The following is a 21,489-nucleotide window of genomic DNA, read 5'->3' as shown; positions in this document are numbered from 1 at the left end:
CCTGTATCGAGATAAGACAGTTGTCAAATACTGTAAATACCCACCTGGGCTACACATCTGTTTTAAAATACGCCATTAGGGGGTTTTTGGCACTTAAAACCGCGCTTGCCTTGTGTTTTGGTGAGTTTGTTCAGCCGCCCGTTCTGGGAGCAACGGCGTAAGCAGGATGATCCTAAGGTGGGGGTTACAACTTCAAAATGGCTTGATTTGTCAACAACACATATTGGTGTTAAGCGTATAGAGCTCAAAGTAGATCCCAATGGGGGGAGAGTTATAACCCCCAAAACCACCCCCTGGTTACGCCTATGTCTTGGAGACATTCCCCTATCCGCCACCTGGGAAAGCGCCCGATGGGGAACTAGTACACACGGTGTAAATCTAGTAAACTCAACCCGGTGAGTCAACAAGCCAACTCATTTGTGAATATAGGTACTAGTAGAAATAAAATTAGTTATATCAAAATATATTATCATTTATTTACCAAAAAATCGACAGTTACAAATATTAAACACATAATTGACCAGGAGATCACAAATAAACACCAAAAGCGGTGTTTGAAGGGACTGGAGAATTTATTAGAGCGAAACCCGAAGTCTTTGACACATTGTCTCCTTGCGTAAACCACAAGGATCGTCGGAATGACATATTGTACCATAACCCCTGCATACGTTCCGGTAATCTCCACTAAATATTTTATATTGTGCGTACACAGAGCAACTATAACTGGTGGAGCAATTGCTATCGTAGGAAATATTAGGCGGTCTAGTACGACGGTAGCTCGTGGTCTATTTCTATTTAGCATTAAGTTCTTTAAGTTTCCCTGTAGAGTTATAGCTATGATCGGAAAACTTGTGGACATTGGAAAAAGAGGGAAAATAACCAAGAAGAATCCTATAACTTTTCTAAAGAGATTTGAGTCATGACTATAAATAAAATTTAAAGAATAGAGATCGTTTAAGGTAGCAAAGGCAAAAGCGCCTGTTAGAGCCAACAATAAGTAAAATGAACATATTGCTACGAAATCGTAGCTAACTTTCTTAAATATTTTGTCTTTATTTTGAATAGGAACCAATAGACTGGGCAGCGAGTGGTGACACATGAAACTGTACACCGTACTGCCAGCTAAAGCAGGTACTTCTTTTAAATTCACTAGAGCAGGATGCCCCTGAGGCCCCAGTTTAAACAATCTTATGCTTGCTAAGGTAACCATAATAAAAAACGCCAACCATCTTATACAAATGGTAAACAGTTGTAAATATTTTGTTTTCTGGACGTTGAAATAGGCAAAAGGGCCTACCAACAGAGCAAACGTGGTAACAAACATTCTATACATATCTATTTTAGTCAAATACGAATTACTCAAACACAACGTATCATAATCTTCTGTTTCATTCCCGTTGTTACAGATCAAATTGACTAAAGTCTTGCCTGAGGCGGCAGTGTATATAGCTAGGTCTCCGTAAAGATATATACATAAGGAAGAGAAAAATAAGGTGTGATGGAATTTGTTTAAATATAGAGCGGCTATTTCTCCTAATTCTACTTTGGTATCAATTTTGTATAACGACAATCTTCGAGGTACTTTATTTAAAATGGCAGTCTCTTCGTTACTGGTACTGTGCTCTGGCTCTTCAACTTCTGAGTCTTCTTGAGGACAGTCCGTCTCCTAAAACAGATACACATTTATTTAATTTTGTTTAGTTACATTGTTACTGTTGTTAGAATACAAAGCAACAATCAACAATATCGGCAAAACTTTAATATGCGTATTATTAGGGTAAAACATGATCAGAAGTGTATATAAGTATTTTATATACGTCAAACACAGATCTTTATATAAATAAGCAACTTAGTATGACTAAAATTGAAGTTCCAATAAGATTAAGGATTGGGATATACTGGATGAGAAGCTTTTCACCGGCACATCAGTACGAAATTGGCACAAAGGTCACAAAATACGGCAGGAAGAAAACAGTATTCGACAAAGAAAAATTTAGAAGATAAATAAATATGTAACCTACCAAAAAAATCTATCAACTTCAATGAGTTCCGAGAAAATATCATAAGTGCACACAAAAAAAGGTACTACAAAGAAGCATACCACATACACAGTATTTTACTGGTGGAATGATCAAATCCAAAATAAACGACAGGAATGCTTAAGACGCAAGCGAGTAGCACAAAGGCACAGGAACCAAGAAGAACACAAAGAGGCTATAAAAGCGCAAAAAAGGGAGTAAGTAGAGAAATTAAAAGGGCTAAATGCACATGGCAGAACTTGTGCGCCGCGCTGAAAAAAGGTATATGGGGCGAAGCATACAAGATTGCCATGAAAAGTCTAAGGTTCGAGACCCATATAATCTTTGTGCAAAAAGAAAGATGGAAACAGCGAACACATTATTTCGAAGGAAGACGACAACACGTTTCTGCGAATAGACAAGAATATTCGACCTGCAGAGTTTACTAATATATACTATATATAACACTATAATAAATGAAGAATGGACAACAACTAAGAGATAAGAGCGCGCATCGGAAAAGCTAAATCCACCTTCAACCATATGGAGAAACCATATTTTCTCCAGAAATCGTCAAATTCCACAAGGTCATTAAAAATTGTATAAAATATCTCGGTACTTATTTAGATAGAAAACTTCTATGGAAGGATCACATCCATCATGTCATAAAAAAGTCTGAAAATGCAATGAATATTCTAAGAGCCTTTTGTAGAACAAATTGGGGTGCCGATCCAAATACATATAGCACTTTTATTTTACCGTACTATGATTCGTCCTATTTTCGATTACAGTTGTCATTTGTATGGAACTGCTGCAAACACACATTAGAATAAATTAGAAATACAAAAAAATAAATGCCTTTGACTTTTTCTTGGATATTTGAAGTCTACACCCGTTAATACAATGGAAGTTAAGGCGACAGAACTACCCCTGGAAATTCGACGACAGTTTTTAAGTGATAAATTCATTACTAGAACCATAGGAAAAAATACAAACTATCTGCAGGATATACATAAGTTATCAATTTTAGAAGCATTTAGAAGCAAAAATATCTCAATACCGAAGCATTTTCTATACTTATAAAAATCAAGTTTCACCTATGTATTCCCATGTATTAGAAGAACTTTTCTCAAAACAAATGAATACTTTTTTTATGGATATTAATTTAAATCCAGCCGTTTTTCAATCATTTATACTTCATAAATGGCCACATTATCAGTTTTACTAGATGGATCCAAAGTACAAAACAAAGTAGGATGTGCAATAATCAATATCCAAAGTGGATTTAAAAAATTATTCAAATTGCCTTGTAAATCATCGATATACACCGCTGAAATGATAGCTATACTTTTTGCTTTAAGACACATATTTAGTAACGAACCCTATAGCTGCATAATATTTAGAGACAGTAAGAGTGTCGTTGATAGACTAACTAACGTACATTATAAGTCCCAACAACTCAATCATATAGAACTGGAAATTATGTCTCTTTATAATAAAATTGCAAATTTAGGAAAAAAATCATTATATCATGGATAAAGGGACACGCAGGCATTAAGGGTAACGAAATAGTAGACAGGCTAGCCAAATACGCCCTAGAAACTTCCCATGAACTTACTACCCATTTCTTATATTGATATTATTAGTAGGCGACACCAAAAAGAAAATTGGCAAAGGTATTATCGAAACACTAGAACTGGTAGTAATTACAAACAAATGCAGCCTGAAATTCCCATTAAAAGATGGTTTCATTCTGTATCAAATCGCCATTTCATAAAAGTTATAAATAGATTGAGATGTAATCATGCTCTTACCCCCCTTCATGTGTACAATTTGGGTCTCACAGAGTTACCTAACTGTGAGTGTGGAATAGGTGATCTACTACATATTCTCCTCGAATGTTCACATCAATCAGTAAATATAAACAAATTTTATGATAATCTTAATACCTATATTAAAAATTCCACTTCCCGTCTACCTGAACAATTTGATATTTTCTGAAGATATTAATACATTAAAAACAATCTAGGTACGAACATATCAAAAACTGTAAATATAGATTGTAGCAATAAAATTTACCCTGTATTTAAGTAATTTTGTTAAAACAAAGCAGGCATGTTTGTTAAAACAAAACATGTTTGTTTTGTTGTTATTTTTTTAAACCCTGTAGATTTAAGTAATTATTGTATATTATAATTGAAAAAAGAAAAGAAAAAGCAAAAAAAGAGAAAAGAAAAGCAAAAAAGCAAAAAAAAAAAAAGAAAAAAAAAACTAAGAAGATGTAAACCTCCAAGATGTTGAATCGGGTTTATGTCTTAACGTAGTAAAAAAAAACAATTAATAAAAAATAATAATAAAAAACAAATTAGAGATATAAAAAATACAAAAAAAAAATAAATATGTACAAAAAAATATTTTCAACCAAAACAGTGTATTATTTAGATAATAATTGTAATATGTTAGTTAGTTATCTTTATTCCAAAAAATCACAAATTTACAATAAATATAATTTTAACAAAAATATTTGTACAAGAACAATATGTGATTTTAGCCTAAGCGTTGGAACCGTCTAGATCATTAAAATTTATTAAAAAGAATTCATCCAGACTATAAAAAACATATTGACCTAACAATTTTTTAATTTTTTTTTAACTTACATATTGAAAGTGCTTTAATCCCAGTGGGCAAATGGTTGTATACTTTAATACCGGAGTACAATGGACCATTTCGAGTACGTCTATAATTATAATTGGGAAGAATTATATCTTGCCTGCGTGTATTGTGACTGTGCATATCAGAAGGTTTTAACAATTCATGTCGTTTTCTATGTATAAGTAGAGACATCTTATAAATATAAATATTAATGAGCGTCATTATTCCATGATCTTTGAAGAGAGATCTACATGAAGTTCTATTTGTTAAGTTGAATAGTGCTCGAATTGCTCGTTTTTGAGCCACAAATGTGGATTCTGCTGTGCTAGCCGCGCCCCAAAATTCCACACCATATTGCATAATACTTTGAAATTGAGCAAAATAAACTATTTTTGCCACACAAAAATTTGTATTTTGTCTAATTGCTCTTATGGCATATATAGCTCTGCTGAGGGTTTTATTAAGTTCAGTTATGTGGTAACTCCAATCAAGTTTGCTGTCTATGTTTATGCCTAAAAATTTAATTGTATGACAAGAAGTAATGCTTTCTTGATCTACTTTAATAACAACATCTTCCACATTTTGATACAAATTAAAACGGATACTTTGTGTTTTACTAATATTCAGAACCAATTTATTGGCGAGAAACCAGTCTGATATCTCTTCAACTGTAGTAGCGGCACAGGATGTTAATGTATCAGAACTATCGCCTTTAATTACTATACTCGTATCATCTGCAAAAAGTGAAAATGTGGTATTCGGGAAACTAGCTACCAAGTCATTGATATAGATAAGAAACAGTGTTGGTCCTAAAACAGGCCCTTGTGGAACTCCACACTGAACTTCTGCGAAATTTGAATAGGATGCTTCACAGCTACTATCAGAATTATTTATTCTAACACACATTTTTCTGTGTGATAGGTATGTCTGAAACCATTTATGTGGTGTACCTCTAATGCCGTAGTAGTAGATCTTGTCCAGTAGTATTTGTTGGTCTACGCAATCGAATGCTTTCGATAAATCACAGAAAATACCAAGAGGATGGTGTTTTGCTTCCAAGATTTTATGCACATTTTCGATTAGAGAAAATGCTGCATCTGTAGTACTCATATCAGATCTAAAGCCATATTGAGAAGTTGTTAGAATTTTATGTTTATTTAAAAAAAGAAGTAATTGTTTATTTACGCACCATTCTAATAGTTTTGAAAGGGAAGGTAATAGAGACACTCCGCGATAGTTCTCTATATTACACCTATCACCTTTTTTATGTACAGGAATAACTACCGATTTTTTAAAACATTTATTAAATATTCCGTTTTCAAGAGACAAATTAAAAAGAAAAACTAAAGGCCTACAAAGGGTATCAATATTTTCTTTTACAAGGGTAATTGGAATTTTGTCAAGCCCCGCGGATTTCTTTGGTTTTTGTGACAAAATGCACTCCCTGACATCAGTTTCTATTAAAGGTCCAAAAAACAATGAACTTACATTATTTGCCGGTAAACTCTGCAAATAGTTATCACTAGATTTTTTACTTTTGATATTAGGAATAATACTTGATGCAATGTGTTGAAAATAAGATTTAAATTCTTCTGCAACTTCAGTTGGATTTGTGATATCAATATCATCTTTTTATTAAATATATCTTTCTTAGCTGTTATGTTTTTTTTGTTAAAATGTGAAATTAAATCCCATGTCACTTTAGATTTATTATTTGAGGAGTTAATTATACCGTGGAAGTACTTATTTTTTGCCTCTTTAATTATTTGTTGTAACCATCGACAATACGTTTTAATGTAGTTTTTTATGGTAATATTTTTTTTATATTTTTTTAGTTGTAATATGAATCTTTTGTTTTTTGACGATACTTTTATTCCGGGAGTTAACCAACCTTTAAAATTTCTTTTGTTATGTATTTTTTTACGTTTAGTCGGGAACGCGTATTCGAAGCCCGAACCAATTTTTTCATTAAAAACATTATAAGCTACTTCCACATCTGATATTTCATATACATCATTAAAGTCGCACTGACGAAGATACTCAAGAAATTTTAATTTATTAGTTTGACAAAAGGATCTAACCAGATGATATTGATTATTAGCATCAGCTTTATCCACACTTATGGTTAAAATTTGAGCTTTGTGATCAGACACTCCTACTTCAAATGTAGACCCCTCAAATAATAGTTTAGGATTCAAATTAACACAAATATTATCTATTCGTGTAGCAGACGTTATTGTTACTCTAGTAGGTTCTAAAATAGTTGGTATTAAATTATACATTGTCAATATGTTTTCAAAATCAAAAACATTCCTATTCTTACAATCTAAGTCTATATTAAAATCGCCGCAAATTATATAATTGTAATTTCTGTATTTTCAATACAGTTCACTTAACAAATCGCACAACACATTAAAAAATATTTGCAAATCTCCCGAGGGGGTCTATAAATACAAGAAATTACTAATTTTAAATTTTGATTGTTTACAACGGTAAATTCAATTTTGTTATCTACTGAAACAGTTTTTAAATTAACAACTGGACTAAAATCAAACTCTTTATTAGAAAAAACAGCTGCTCCACCATGGGAATCCGTTTTCCTACAATATTTGTTTATTAATTGATAGTCCTCTAAAGAGTAAAAGTCAAATTCTCCCTCTTGCATCCAATGCTCTGTGAAACAGATCACGTCAATACAGTTTTCTGAACTATAATCGTCAATAAAAATATTTGTCATCAACTTTATTGTGAATTGAATGAACATTAAGATGCATTAATGAGAATTTTTGCGAACATTGTTCAGTTGAATTCGGATTTAGCTCCGTATTCCACTTCTCAAACTGTAGTTTTTTGAAGACGATGATGAATTTTGTTGTTGCTGTGATGAAATTGGTTTTTCAGAATCGTCGAATTTTTGCTTAATCTCTGTCAAAAACATTTTTTTGTTGTCCACTATTATATAATTATGTCTAATAAAAGCCGTTGCACCAGAATCTTTAATTTTCTTCAAGTAAGGGACCAGTTGTTTTCTTTCTTCTATCGTTTTTTTACTAAACTGCTCTGATACACTATAACTGGTGTCTTTTAATTTCCTAGCATTTCTCATAATTTGATATTTTTTTTGAATTGAATTAAGTCTTATAACTGTCGGTCGATCTCTGATCACTATATTTAGAGTTAGAAATACAGAAAAAAATCCTCTGATTGAAAAAACAAATTTGTTTGTTTTTAAAATAACAAAATGTCTGGCTAATTGGCTCGGCCAAGGCCATCAAATTCACAAAAAAACCATATGGAACCCTTTTTCAAGAGCCACAATCTTTCTCTTGATATAAAAGTAAGAATGCTGCGATGCTACGTCTTTTCTGTCCTTTGTTATGGTGTTGAATCATGGACCTTGAACGAAGATATGTGCCGAAAATTGGAAGCATTTGAGATGTGGCTATATCGGAGAATTCTTAAAATCCCGTGGACTGACCGGGTCACAAACGAGGAGGTATTTAGAAGAATTGGGAAGAACTACTAACCACCATCAAAAGTCGAAAGTTGGAATACTTGGACACATTATGCGGAATAAATCCAGATATGCCCTCCTACAGGCCATCCTGTAAGGAAAAATATTTGGAAGGCCAGGTCCAGGAAGAAGAAGAACATCCTGTTTAAAGAACCTCAGAACGTGGTTCAACACAACATCTGTGCAGCTTTTCCGCGTTGCTTCAGATTAAATAAAGATTGCCATGACGATCGCCAACATTCGTCACGGCTAGTCACATCAAGAAGAAGAAGAGTTTATTACTACAGAGATCATTCAAGGACCAGAAAGCAAGAGACAGGTACAGCAACAGGACCAGATAAAGTAACACCAGAAGCAATAAAGCTGGTAGTACAAGATAAACCCGAATTTATATGTAGATTTAGTGATGTAAGAAGAGAATATTCTCAAGAGAATATTCTCGAGAACGAGAATATTCTCGGCCAGAATATTCTCGTTCTTGAGAATATTCTCTTGAGAGTTGCTGCGTCCTTAATCGTGCTAAGACGATACATAAAAAAGAAAAATGAAAAACGGAAAATTTGGATACGACTTTTCTAAGTAAACGCGAAACAATAAGGAATTTAACTATGGAAATAATGCTAGACAATAATTATTTGTTTAAGAATTTTACAAGAATGTCAAAAAGTGATTTCTAACTATTAATAGGGCCAAGAATAGAGAAGAAAGATCAAACATGAGAAACGCAATACCAATCTCAAGTTCTTCAGTTTTTGGCGACTGGTGATTCCTATACTAAAAGTTTTAGTTTAATGTATTTATTCAGGGTGCACTACTCTTCCATTTGTCTCATAGTTCCAGAAGTATGCCAAGTTCCACAACTCTGGACGTAAATGTACTGCATTAATAAACCTTATTGTGATTTCATTTGACCACGTATTCATCTTTTCTTTTGTTTTGACAAAACCAAATTTAATTTTAACAGAGTACAGGAAATAAAGAGGAAATATAGAGCAACATGCAAAATTTTTCACAACAGTTCAACTTTATCGGCAACGCATCGCAGCAGCTAACTGCAATAGTGTTCAAATACCAGCAAGATTTCGACCACATGGCCCGGCCATATGGCGATATTTTAATTAGACGGCTGTAATGTTGCCAGCAACATACGAAATATATATTTTCAGCAACATATTGCTTCAGAAATTAGCCCGTCTAAATGCCACTTTAGACGTAGACCAATCCATGAATGAGCTGGTGACTCGTGAAAAACAAAATCCCACAACTTCTCATCAGTACGATGAAATGCAGAATGTAGATGAACAGGATCAGCTAATGATAGAAATAGATTCTGAATCTGAGGCCTCATCTTTTTCTGATTAGATCACCACATCCATTACTTGCATTATTTGCTGTTAAGAAGAAACTTTCATTTTTTTTATCAAATCAATTTTGTGTCCTCTGTTGTTTTTGTATTTTGTTTATATATAAAGAACACTGTTGTTTAGTCTCATAATTTTGTATATAATTTCATGATTTTAGTATGTACCCTATTTCATCTTTAACAATATCCCTAAGCGAGTCATAGGGTTCATTCTCAGAAAATTCTCCATATCGAAAATATTCTCGAGAATATTCTCAAGAATATTCTCCGATTTTTCATTCTCGAGAATTTTCCAACACTATGTAGATTAACTTTTGAATATGCCCAAATTCCCCGATAAACTGAAGTTGGCGAGACTCGTATTATTACTAAAACCCAGAAAGAATCTGGACGAACTACGATAAGACCACTATGCTTATTAGAATGCAAAGGAAAATTCTATATGAGAGGCTTATCAAGAAACACCTTGAAGAAGAACTTGAAGTACTGGGAATAATTTTAACTAGATAATATGGTTGTAGAAAAGCCAGATGGGCTGTAGATGCGGCGAAGAAGACCTCTGACACTGTAAAAACAACGAGTAAAAGATGGGGAAGCGCTGCATAATTTGGAATGGGGTGTGAAAGTTAATGGAATTCTGATAAATACAATCAGATATGCAGACGATACAGTTATTTTAAGTGATGATATGAATGGATTACAACACCTTTTAAATGCCATTGACACAGTGGGAAGAGAGTTTGGCCTAAATATAAACTGTTCAAAAACAAAATACATGGTATTTAGCCGTTTGGCCCATCAAGATTCACGGTTATATGTTGATGGTCATATAATTCAAAGAGTACCCAGTTTTAAATATCTTGGTTGCCATATTACGGAACAACTAGATCCAGATAAAGAGATAACATGTAGAATCGAGATAGCCCGCACGACATTTTTAAAAATGAGGTCATTCTTCTGTAATGATACCTTGCAACTTCAACTTCGAAAGCGCATGATTAAATGCTACATTTGGTCAGTCCTCTTGTATGGTGTCGAAGCATGGACATTAAAAATATCCACCATTAACCGTTTGGAGGCCTTTGAAATGTGGCTGCACAGACGTATACTGAAAATACCATGGACGGCTGTGCTGACAAATGTGGCAGTCCTTAAGAGAGCAAATGCTACCCGCGAGCTGCTTGATAACATCAAATATAGAAAGATGGCCTATTTTGGACACGTAGTAAGGGGAGACCGGTATAATATTCTTCAACTTATTATGATGGGTAAAATCGAAGGACGCAGAGGAATTGGTAGAAAGCAGACCTCTTGGTTGAAGAATATCAGGAAGTGGACAGGAATAAAGAAAGCAGAACACCTATTTAGAATAGCTCGAGACAGAGACAGTTTCGCCATGTTAATCGCCAACGTCAAGGGGACTTGATAGGGCACGTTAAGAAGAAAAGATGGGGAATTCTCGTAATGTTCGGTGTGAAAAATGCCTTCAGTTCTGCAAATTGTCATAAATATTATAACTTTTTTATTAAAATTGAAAAAAAAATACTCTGGTCCAGAGGTAAAGTTGTGAAATTTAGATCTAGTGGATAACATAATTATTAAAAAAGAAATAATAAAAAAATAAATTTATTGGAAGATTAAAATACGAAATTCCAATAATCTGAAAATGAGATGACGGAGTTATACAGGGTGTCCCGAAAAGATTGGTCATAAATAATACCACAGATTCTGGGGTCAAAAATAGGTTGATTGAACCTCACTTACTTATATACAATATATTGCACACAAAAAAAGTTACAGCCCTTTGAAGTTACAAAATGAAAATCGATTTTTTTCATATATATCGAAAACTCTTAGAGATTTTTTGTTGAAAATGGACATGTGGCATTCTTATGGCAACATCTTAAAAAAAATTAAAGTAAAATTTGTGCATCCCATAAAAAATTTATGGGAGTTTTGTTCCCTTAATACCCCCCAAACTTTTGTGTACGTTCCAATTAAACTATTATTGTGGCACCATTAGTTAAACACGATATTGGTGACATCAAAAAAAGACTAGGAGGCAAAAAAGTTTTAAAAACACTGTGTTTAACTAATGGTACTACAATAATAGTTTAATTGGAACATACCCAAACATTTGGGGGGTTTAAAGGAACAAAACCCCCATAAAATTTTTATGTGGACATATTAAAAAAGAAGCCGCATCTCGATAAAAACTGGCATATCGAAAAAATACTAAGAGGCAAAAAACTGTTTAACTAATGGTACCACAATAATGAAAAGTTTGGGGGGGGGGACAAATTACGCTAGAATTTTGTTTTAAGATGTTCCTGCCCTAAGAATGCCACATGTCCATTTTCAATAAAAACTCTCTAATAGTTTTCGATATACATATTGAAAAAAATAGATTTTCATTTTGTAACTTCAAAGGGCTGTAACTTTTTTTATGAGCACATTTGTACTAAGGTAAGTTAGGTTCAGTCGAACTATTTTTGACCCCAGAATGTGTGGTATAATTTATGACCATTCTTTTCGGGACACCCTGTATATTACTATAGCTCTGAGTGACTCAAATAGTCAATAAAAAAATGAATAAGCATACTTACATACGATTCACTGGACTGCAGTGTTCTCCATTGAATTGTTGCATTGGCACATGCCATACTTTCGATGACAAAAGTAACCGTCACGAAACTGACAAATGCCAAAAAAATAATCATGAACGTGCTGAAGAGCCATCCTGCCCCGGCAAAGGCAGCTGGTAATGTCAGCGCACCAGTTCCAACAATAAGGTTAAAAATATAAACTAACCCAACCTAAAAAGATTAATTATTAATATGTTAAGTTAACCCATTATAGGCCAGCGTCCTATTTGTTGATCACTGAATTTTTTTTCAACCCTTAAAAGGACACCACACAGATCTACCACCAAAAATGTTTAGTAGATATTTTAGGCTGTAGCAAACTGAATTATAATTTTTATTGTATCTATTATATTTCCAATATCCTTTCCATAAAAAAATTATAAGCATTAGACAAATTTGCTGATTTTTCTTGATTATTCCTTGTTGACTAATTATATTAGTCATATATATATATTAATTATATTTAGGAATAAATCTCGGAAATATACATTGTTGAATCGTCATTCTTTTTTAAGTTTTATTTTACTGGTCTATAAATATCACACTGGTACTTAGTGTGATCAAAATGCGCAGCATTTCAGCATTAGTTGAATGTGCATTTATGCACAAGTCTTTGTATTTTTTTATTTTTACATTTGTTTATTGCGATTTGCATACAAAGTTTTATATTTTATCATATTTAGGAGAAATTATACCTCAGTAACTAATATTTGAACGAGTAGGTACTATTTTTGACAATAAATATAAAAATAAAGTAAACATGATTGTGAAATATTATGGACTCTATATTGAAGCAATGTATATGTGGAAAGGTTATTTAACTTGGGTACAAATTTGGGGATTTTTGGGAAGTAGTGGATACTGTTATAATTTTGACTTTAAGTTGGATTTATAGTTTGACGTAGCGTACTACGTAGACGCAACGGAGACGGAAGAAACGGACTGGAGACGTAAGAAAATAATATGCCAATTTATAAATCGACGTAGCGGAATTTTTGCGCATGAGTAGAAAGAGTATGACTTAATTCTAATTCAACAACATAGCCTATAAATTAAACGAACAGTAAACAAACTTTGTGTTTATTTATTTATACTTATACCACAGTTTTTTTGCTTATACGAATTGTTGTATAAACCTATATACTGTGCTTATACTATTATTTATTGTAATATTTATCTGTTTTGTGTGTTACATGGATTAGGAAATAAACGAAGGTATGCTCCTTCCAGGGAGGAAGTTCACAGGATCGAGAGTTGTATGTTAGATTGTGTTTCTGAACCTGCAAGCCACTGGCTATTTTTTAATAATTTATTTACCAGTAGACAAATTTACAAAACATTTACAAAAATGTGAATACTTAACAACAGGAACCTTGCAGGAAAATAAATTAGTGAAGCATCCTATACTATACAAGATACAAAATCTCTTGGTAAAGAAGTTTGTGGATCATATGATTTTAGATTTGATGTAAATGGAGAAATATTTGTAAATTGGAACGATAATAAGTGTGTTCCTATAGCATCTAATTTTAATAATATATCACTTCTGGCACAAGCTAGTAGATCAGTAGATGGAATCACAAGCTCAGAATAAAATGTTTATTTCTTAACTGCAAGTGCAGTATTTATATATCAATAAGAGGCATGGATTAACACCACTGGTTTGTTGAAAAATGCCATTAAAATAAGAGCTAAAGAAGATTGGCCAATATCCATATGACTGATTAATATGTCAATAGTAAATTCATGGTTTCTCTAAAACCAAGTAAGTCAAATATTACTTTATTAGATTTTCCACAATATGTAGCAGTTCCCTACCTAAACTTTACTCTTAGTACAAAATGAATGTACAATAAGAAGAGCGAGAACATCAACATTTAAAGTATTTACAAACATAAAATTTGATGTTGTTCTGAAGCTATTTCCTTGGTGGCATTTTTATAATCAATTATTTTTAATGGGAAATAAGCCACAATTTCACCAAAAAAATGATTTTATTAACGTTTCAATGCCTAAGTCGGGTGTAGTTGTCAAAATACAAAATAATACTAAATTAAACAAAAATGTTGTTGCTTAGTAAAAAATTCTTCTAATAATTTATTTAATCTGACTCATTTATATTGGCAATTCAGACATGTATTATACATTTTAAAGTAGAAGACTTTAAAATGATTTTGCCCATATTGATGAGTTGAGTTCCTGGGACTACTTTACTATAGTATTTTTACTACAAAAACGTTATTACGTAGGTCAAAATTTTTGACGTAAGAGAACTGTCAAAACATTAGAATGTGACTTTTCATTATTGCCATGTTCTTATAAACATGACAATAATGAAAAGTCACATTCTAATGTTTTGACAGTTCTCTTACGTCAAAAATTTCGACCTACGTAATAACGTTTTTGTAGTAAAAATACTATACAAGATAGTTCATTTGATTACATGAAATCAACCCAACTCAAGAATATCCGCCACAAAAATCATAGCATGTGATCTGTCTTTTAAAAGACAACCAAATTTTTAAAAACACTGTTGCATTAAGGGCCGGTTGTTCGAACGCTAATCAAAACTGTTCATTATCAAATATTTAATTACAATTATATTTCATTAAGCCTACTTCTGACAGATGTCGCATTTTAAGGTTATGTTGACTGATTTATTTTATTATTTTGGTTTTAATTTAAAATAAAACATAATTAAACTCTTTCTGATGTTAATTTCTTGTTTTTACTTACAAATCAATAATAATAATAAGCAATTTTTAATAATTTAAGAGCTGCGGCTATATTTTAATTACTGTTTTACCTACAATCAATAACTGATTAGTGTTTTACATGTATTTTTCATGACGCGATTTGATTCCCATCAAGAAAATTGATTACAATAAATGATTGATTATAATCAACTGCTTGATTAGCGTTCGAACAACCGGCCCTTAGTAGTCTTTTTAAAGACAGATCACATGCTAGGATTTTTGTGGCGAATATTCTTGAGTTGGGTTGATTTCATGTAATCAAATGAACTATCTTTTAGTAAAGTCGTCCCAGGAACGCAACTCATCAATATTGACAAAATCATTTTAAAGTCTTCTACTTTAAAATGTATAATACATGTCTGAATTGCCAATATAAATGAGTCAGATTAAATAAATTAGAAGAATTTTTTACTAAGCAACAACATTTTTGTTTAATTTAGTATTATTTTGTATTTTGAAAACGACACCTGACTTGGGAGTTGAAACGTTAATAAAATCATTTTTTTTTGGTAAAATTGTGGCTTATTTCCCATTGAAAATAGTTGATTATAAAATTCGATGGGAATGAACACTTTATGGAGACACTGCAGACACGTGAAGAGCAGAGACAATGTTAGAAAAAATTGTACAGCCAAACCACTAACATTTGTGGAAATGTACTGTAACGTTGTGTAAAAATTGTTTTATACAATATCATAAAAACAAAAACTTATTTTTATTACATGCAAATAAAAATGGTTATTCCCATAACTGTATTCTCTTCTATTCCTTCTTATCACTAACGCCCAGTGATCTATTTATAGGACAGGTCAAAATTCAAAAATGCAAAACAATTTCATCAATATTTCCATTGTACATACAAATTCCAAGAACACTGATAATAATAATGTACATACTATGTACTTTGAAATTTTGAAATTTGAAAAAAAAATGGGCAATATTGTGTTTATAAATCCAAACTCAAATAAGACGAGCCGCCCCTGTTATTTGTCACATTACCAGTATTTACACCGCCAACTTTATCAAAAAAGGAAAAAAAACCATTAATTTTATCTGTTACAGTTTTTGTAACACACAGTAATCTTTCATTTTATAAATAAACATATGCTTTTAAAATACTTGTAAATTGTATATTTATATTTTTTAACACGTTTATGTTTACTTTATCTTTTTAAATGTTTACCAAATCAATGTTTACTTTACATAATTATTGATTATTACAGACAGTAGTATGAATTGGTATGAATATGAGGTAAAATAGTAGACCTGTACATTTACCTTTTAAAATTTTAACAATGTCTCTCTAATGTAATGACTTTGTTTTTCTTTTGTTGCAGAACCATATTGCACAAAACAAAAGAACACATTTATTGTTACTACTCTTACAATTAACATTAGTAATAAAATAATAACTTACCCATGACGGGTATCGGTCCCTTTGTGGCATATTTATTATTGAAAATTATATATTCGTGTTATCATTTTGCATTTATAAATTTAAATATTATTGTCTGAATAAAGAACACAGCTGACATCATAAACAATAATAGGTTTTGTATTTTGTAATTTAAGGAGGGGAGTGGCTAATAATCCCAACTCCCAAACACGCATTTCTATTTTATCTAATCGATGGATCTACGAATTTCGATTGTATTCGATAAAACAAGCCAGAGCTCTTTAAAGAAAACACCCTACTAATAGGTTTGTTCCAACACGACCGAGAACCGTCAGGAAACGGTAACGATCCTGCGCAGTAAAGAAAATCCGTTCCAACAAAAATATGATCGTCATCGGATCGTCCTTCCCACTGTTCCAACAAGAATTGTGATCTTTCGGTGACGGTTTCGTGATGATCATTTCAGTAATCGGGCAAATGCATAATGTGCTGGTTGGACTGACTTGAGCACTAGGATTTAATTCTTTAAATTTTTTGAGCCTTTGATCGACTAAAAGCACACAAGCTGTCACCAACAAAAATGACAAATATATGATTACCGTCATGGGACGATAACTGGGCGATACAATTACGAACATGCGCACAACAAACGGTACAAGCAGTTTCGTGACGGTTTTTGGGCCGTCCAAAAGTTCATGTTGGAACAAACCTAATATCAATTCCATATTTATTTAAGGTTTGTTCCAACATGAACTTTTGGACGGCCCAGAAACCGTCACGAAACTACTTGTACCGTTTGTTGTGCGCATATTCGTAATTGTATCGCCCAGTTATCGTCCCATGACGGTAATCATATATTTGTCATTTTTGTTGGTGACAGCTTGTGTGCTTTTAGTCGATCAAAGGCTCAAAAAATTTAAAGAATTAAATCCTAGTGCTCAAGTCAGTCCAACCAGCACATTATGCATTTGCCCGATTACTGAAATGATCATCACGAAACCGTCACCGAAAGATCACAATTCTTGTTGGAACAGTGGGAAGGACGATCCGATGACGATCATATTTTTGTTGGAACGGATTTTCTTTACTGCGCAGGAGCGTTACCGTTTCGTGACGGTTCTCGGTCGTGTTGGAACAAACCTTTTTAATAAACGCATAAAATAGTTTTTGATAAATAAAAATATGGAAATGGAAAGTGCAAATCGGTTTTTAACTCAGAAACGACAGCTTTTATTTATGAGCCCAAGGTTTTAATAAAAAGTGTACTTTTATTTAGCATAGGCACCAGTTTTTAAAAGTACAAGAGAATATGTATATCCATGGTCCCCTAAATTGACTGTTTAAGGGGGTCATGATATATTTTTTAATCTGAAAAGTATTTGAAGAATTTACAATGAACTTAAAAGACGGCCATGATCTAGGCAATTCTTTTTACTTATAATTCATTGTAGAATTAAAACTTCTTAATTCGTCTTAACCACATTTATCATATATAATTAATTATTTAAAGGTATTTTACAATAGAATATTTATTAAATTATTTAATTAAAACAGTCATCTACTCATCTACTAAACAAAATGAAGAATGACAAATGACATTGACAATTAAACAAAATGAAAGACCTGTTTGACAACTGCTAACTTCACACTTACAGAATTTAGAGAATTTTATGAGGAGAAATGTTCAATCTTCCTTGTAAGCAGAGAATATTATAAAAGTAAAAGATTAATGTATGATAATACACCTGTCACCGGTAGCAAAATATAAGTTAGTAATTTTGAACAATGGACACTATGTAAGTATCACTTACGTGTATCAATTATATCTTACAGTTAGTATTTTTAGATCTAAATCTAAGTCTAATCCTCCTGATGACTCTTCCTCTAAAAAGAAACACAAGAAAGAGCATAAACATAAGCACAAAAAGCATACTTTGGAGAAGAATGAAAAAGTTAAGACTAAAAAGCATAAGAAACACAAGAAACCTAAACACAAGGATGCAGATACACCAGATGATACAAGTGGAAGGTATACTCCAGTTCCAAAGAGTAATGGTAATGGGGTCGTTGTCAATGGCTCTACAGATCCTGATACAGTTTCTGAGGCATTAATATCAGGTTTGTAAAACTGTAACCTATAATTGGGTAGATTAGGTCAATCAAATACATGGTAGGGAAGTTTGGAGAGGCACACTGCATGTTGTTTATTAAAGATTATAGTTATATACACATAGGGTGCATTTGGACGACCTCAGCGGCTGACTGTCAGCACAAAGCAGCTTGGTGGTGTATCCTGCTGTAATAGGTAACGCTTAGTAAATCTCTCAGCGGCTGACTTCCAGGGTGTCTGAACACTACCGCTCTCTCAGCTGTCCAGCCGCTTTGGTCGTCCAAATGCACCCATAGTTTCAAAAGTTATGCATCATCTCTCTTATTCAAGTAAAAAGTCAACAGGCCTTGAAGGTATATGGTTAAAAATACAATTAATATATCACAAAACTGTATTAAGTGGTGTGGCTTCTTGTCTAATCATGCTCCTTGCCCACTAAATTGACTTACTATTTAGGGCAGTCAATGAGAGCAAGAACAGGTTATTACCTCTGAATTCTATCCTACTGCATGGATTTTAATGAAATTTTAGGAATAGCCTGAAAATATCTCTTTATTCAAAGTCTACCCTATGCCGATGTGTGCTTTTGTCTTGGGGGCGGTTCCCACCCCTACTCAGGGTGGAAAATTTTTTAGTTAAACAAATACGGAATTTGTTAGAGAACCTAATGCTAAGCAAAAATTGTTCTCTAATTTTTTTTTTCGAAAACTCAATACTGTTTGAGTTATTCGTGGTTGAAAATTGGCCATTTTTATTGAAATATAACACCTTTTCAAACGGTTTTTTGTGAATACCTTAAAAACAATGCATCTAACTAAAAAAAATTATATAAAACATTTTTGTAGCTCATAAAAAACAAAGAGATTCGTTCCTTCTTCAATCTTCTAGTTATAACACAAAAAGAGATATGGTAGGTAAAAAGAGATTGTTTTTTGGTGCATGCTCAAATCAGTGTATTCAACTTGAAATAACAGAGAAACAGTCGATTTTAGGTGTATAATGCTACCAATACCTTTTATTGTGCTTGAAAAGTCCTTTCAAATAAGCACTATTAAATGTCGATTACATTCAAACTAAGCGAGATATGCTGCAAAATATTGATGACTAACGAATTTTAAGAAAAAAATTGAGAAGTATATTTAACCCCTCATCCACAAGAATTTAAATGCATCGTTTTCCTTCTACACTACATTTTACTACAATGTTATTTTTATGTTCAAAAAGTTGAGTGGGTTTAAAATGAATGGTTTTTGAAAAAAAATAAGATCAAATTATAGAGAGCATATTTAAATTTTCTTAAAAATCTTCCTTTTTCTCCATGTAACTTGAAAATGATAAGAGATACTGTTATAAAAAATAAAATCAGAATGTTTATCTAGAAGAAACCTACATTTTATAGGTATCTCTTATTTTCGAGTTACATGGAGAAATAGGAAGATTTTTAAGAAAATTTAAAAATGCGATCAATAATTTGATCTTATTTTTTTCAAAAACCATTTATTTTAAAACCGCCCAACTTTTTGAACATAAAAAGAACACTATAGTGAAATGTATTGTAGAAGGAAAACGATGCATTTAAATTCTTGTGGATAAGGGGTTAAATATACTTCTCATTTTTTTCTTAAAATATGTTAGTCATCAAATTTTTTACAGTTTATCTCGCATAGTTTGAATGTAATCGACATTTAATATTGTTTATTTTAAAGGTCTTTTCAAGCACAACAAAAGTCATTGGTAGCATTATACAATTATACACCTAAAATCGACCGTTTCTCTGTTATTTCAAGTTAAATACACTGATTTGAGCATGCACCAAGAAAACAAGTTTTTTTCACTTTCCATATCTCTTTTTGTGTTATAACTAGAAGATTCATAAAGGAAAGAATATCTTTATTTTATAAGCTACAAAAATGTTTTATATGGTTTTTTTAGTTAGATGCATAGTTTTTAAGGTATTCACAAAAAAACCGTTTGAAAAGGTGTTATGTTTCAATGAAAATGGCCAATTTTCAACGAGGAATAACTCAAAAAGTATTGAGTTTTCTAAAAAAAATTATAGAACAGTTTTTGCTTAGTATTAGGTTCTCTAGCAACTTCCGTAGTTATTTAAGCAAAAAATTGTCCACCCACGAGAAGGGGTGGGAACCGCCCCCAAGACAAAAGCACACATCGGCATATAGGTCTGGATCCCGCGTATGAAAAAAAAGTTGATTAATAGCAAGCTGAAAATTTGTTAATAGCTTAAGGGTGTCTAGTCGGATAAACTTTGATATATGGGAACACTAGAACAGGGGCAGTTTTACTTGTGGAACAGGTTAAAAATTTGGAACGGTCACATCACGAAAACGGCACATTTATTTTGTCCGACAGAACAGACTTAAACTCTCCGAACAGAGATTAAACTCTCATGGAAAAATCAGACTGCTATTTATCACCTGTCATAATTCCTGTCATTTGACATATTCTACATGTTCCACTCATTAAAACGCCCATTTGGTGATAAATAGCAGTCTGATTTTTGCATGAGAGTTTAATCTCTGTTCGGAGAGTTTAAGTCTGTTTTGTCGGACAAAATAAATGTGCCGTTTTCGAAGTGTGACCGTTCCAAATTTTTAACCTGTTCCACAGTTAAAACTGCCCCTGTTCCAGTGTCCCCATATATCAAACTTTTTCCGACTAGACACCCTTAAGCTATTAACAAATTTTCAGCTTGCTATTAATCAACTTTTTTTTCATACGCGGGATCCAGACCTAATAGGGTAGACTTTGTTTCTTGGGCTATTCCCTACTTATTGTGAAAATATCACGTAAATCGATATAGTAGGATGGAATTCGGAGCCACATACCCTCATTGGCTGCCCTAATTCTCCTCCATTCATCCCTGTTACTCTTTCTTGCCAACCAGTAATTTCCTCATTTCTGAGATCTTCCTGACATTGTTAAACCATTTTTGTCTGAGTCTTCCTTTTCTTCTTTTCGTGATTGGCCCGTTTTGGATCATCTTTGGCATTCCCCTTATGAAGCAACTGATTCTT

The 21,489-nt window shown here is 32.6% G+C and overlaps 2 protein-coding genes across 3 annotated transcripts in view; one reads left to right on the top strand and one right to left on the bottom strand.

Moving 5' to 3' along the window:
• Positions 1 to 451: 451 nt before the first annotated feature.
• Positions 452 to 16,649, bottom strand: LOC114338223 (transmembrane protein 104 homolog). The gene is made up of 3 exons (XM_028288813.2): positions 16,366 to 16,649; positions 12,154 to 12,363; positions 452 to 1,666 (listed from the first exon to the last, which is right to left on the bottom strand). The coding sequence occupies exons 1-3, from the start codon at positions 16,393 to 16,395 to the stop codon at positions 470 to 472; spliced, it is 1,437 nt and encodes a 478-aa protein (XP_028144614.1). The 5' UTR covers positions 16,396 to 16,649; the 3' UTR covers positions 452 to 469.
• A 1,299-nt stretch (positions 16,650 to 17,948) lies between these two features.
• LOC114338222 (uncharacterized) overlaps positions 17,949 to 21,489 on the top strand; it is a 52,363-nt gene continuing 48,822 nt past the window's right edge. For both annotated transcript variants that reach the window (XR_007696630.1, XM_050644463.1), the window contains exons 1-2: positions 17,949 to 18,140; positions 18,191 to 18,462. Coding sequence is in view for 1 of the 2 variants with exons in the window: in XM_050644463.1 (XP_050500420.1) it covers positions 18,130 to 18,140; positions 18,191 to 18,462 (283 nt within the window). In the remaining variant the exon portion in view is untranslated. The remainder of the gene's footprint in view (positions 18,141 to 18,190; positions 18,463 to 21,489) is intronic.

This window comes from Diabrotica virgifera, chromosome 2 (assembly GCF_917563875.1).
Source record: "Diabrotica virgifera virgifera chromosome 2, PGI_DIABVI_V3a".
In the NCBI taxonomy this organism is placed as follows: domain Eukaryota; kingdom Metazoa; phylum Arthropoda; class Insecta; order Coleoptera; family Chrysomelidae; genus Diabrotica; species Diabrotica virgifera.
This window is presented reverse-complemented; position numbering and strand designations above follow the sequence as displayed.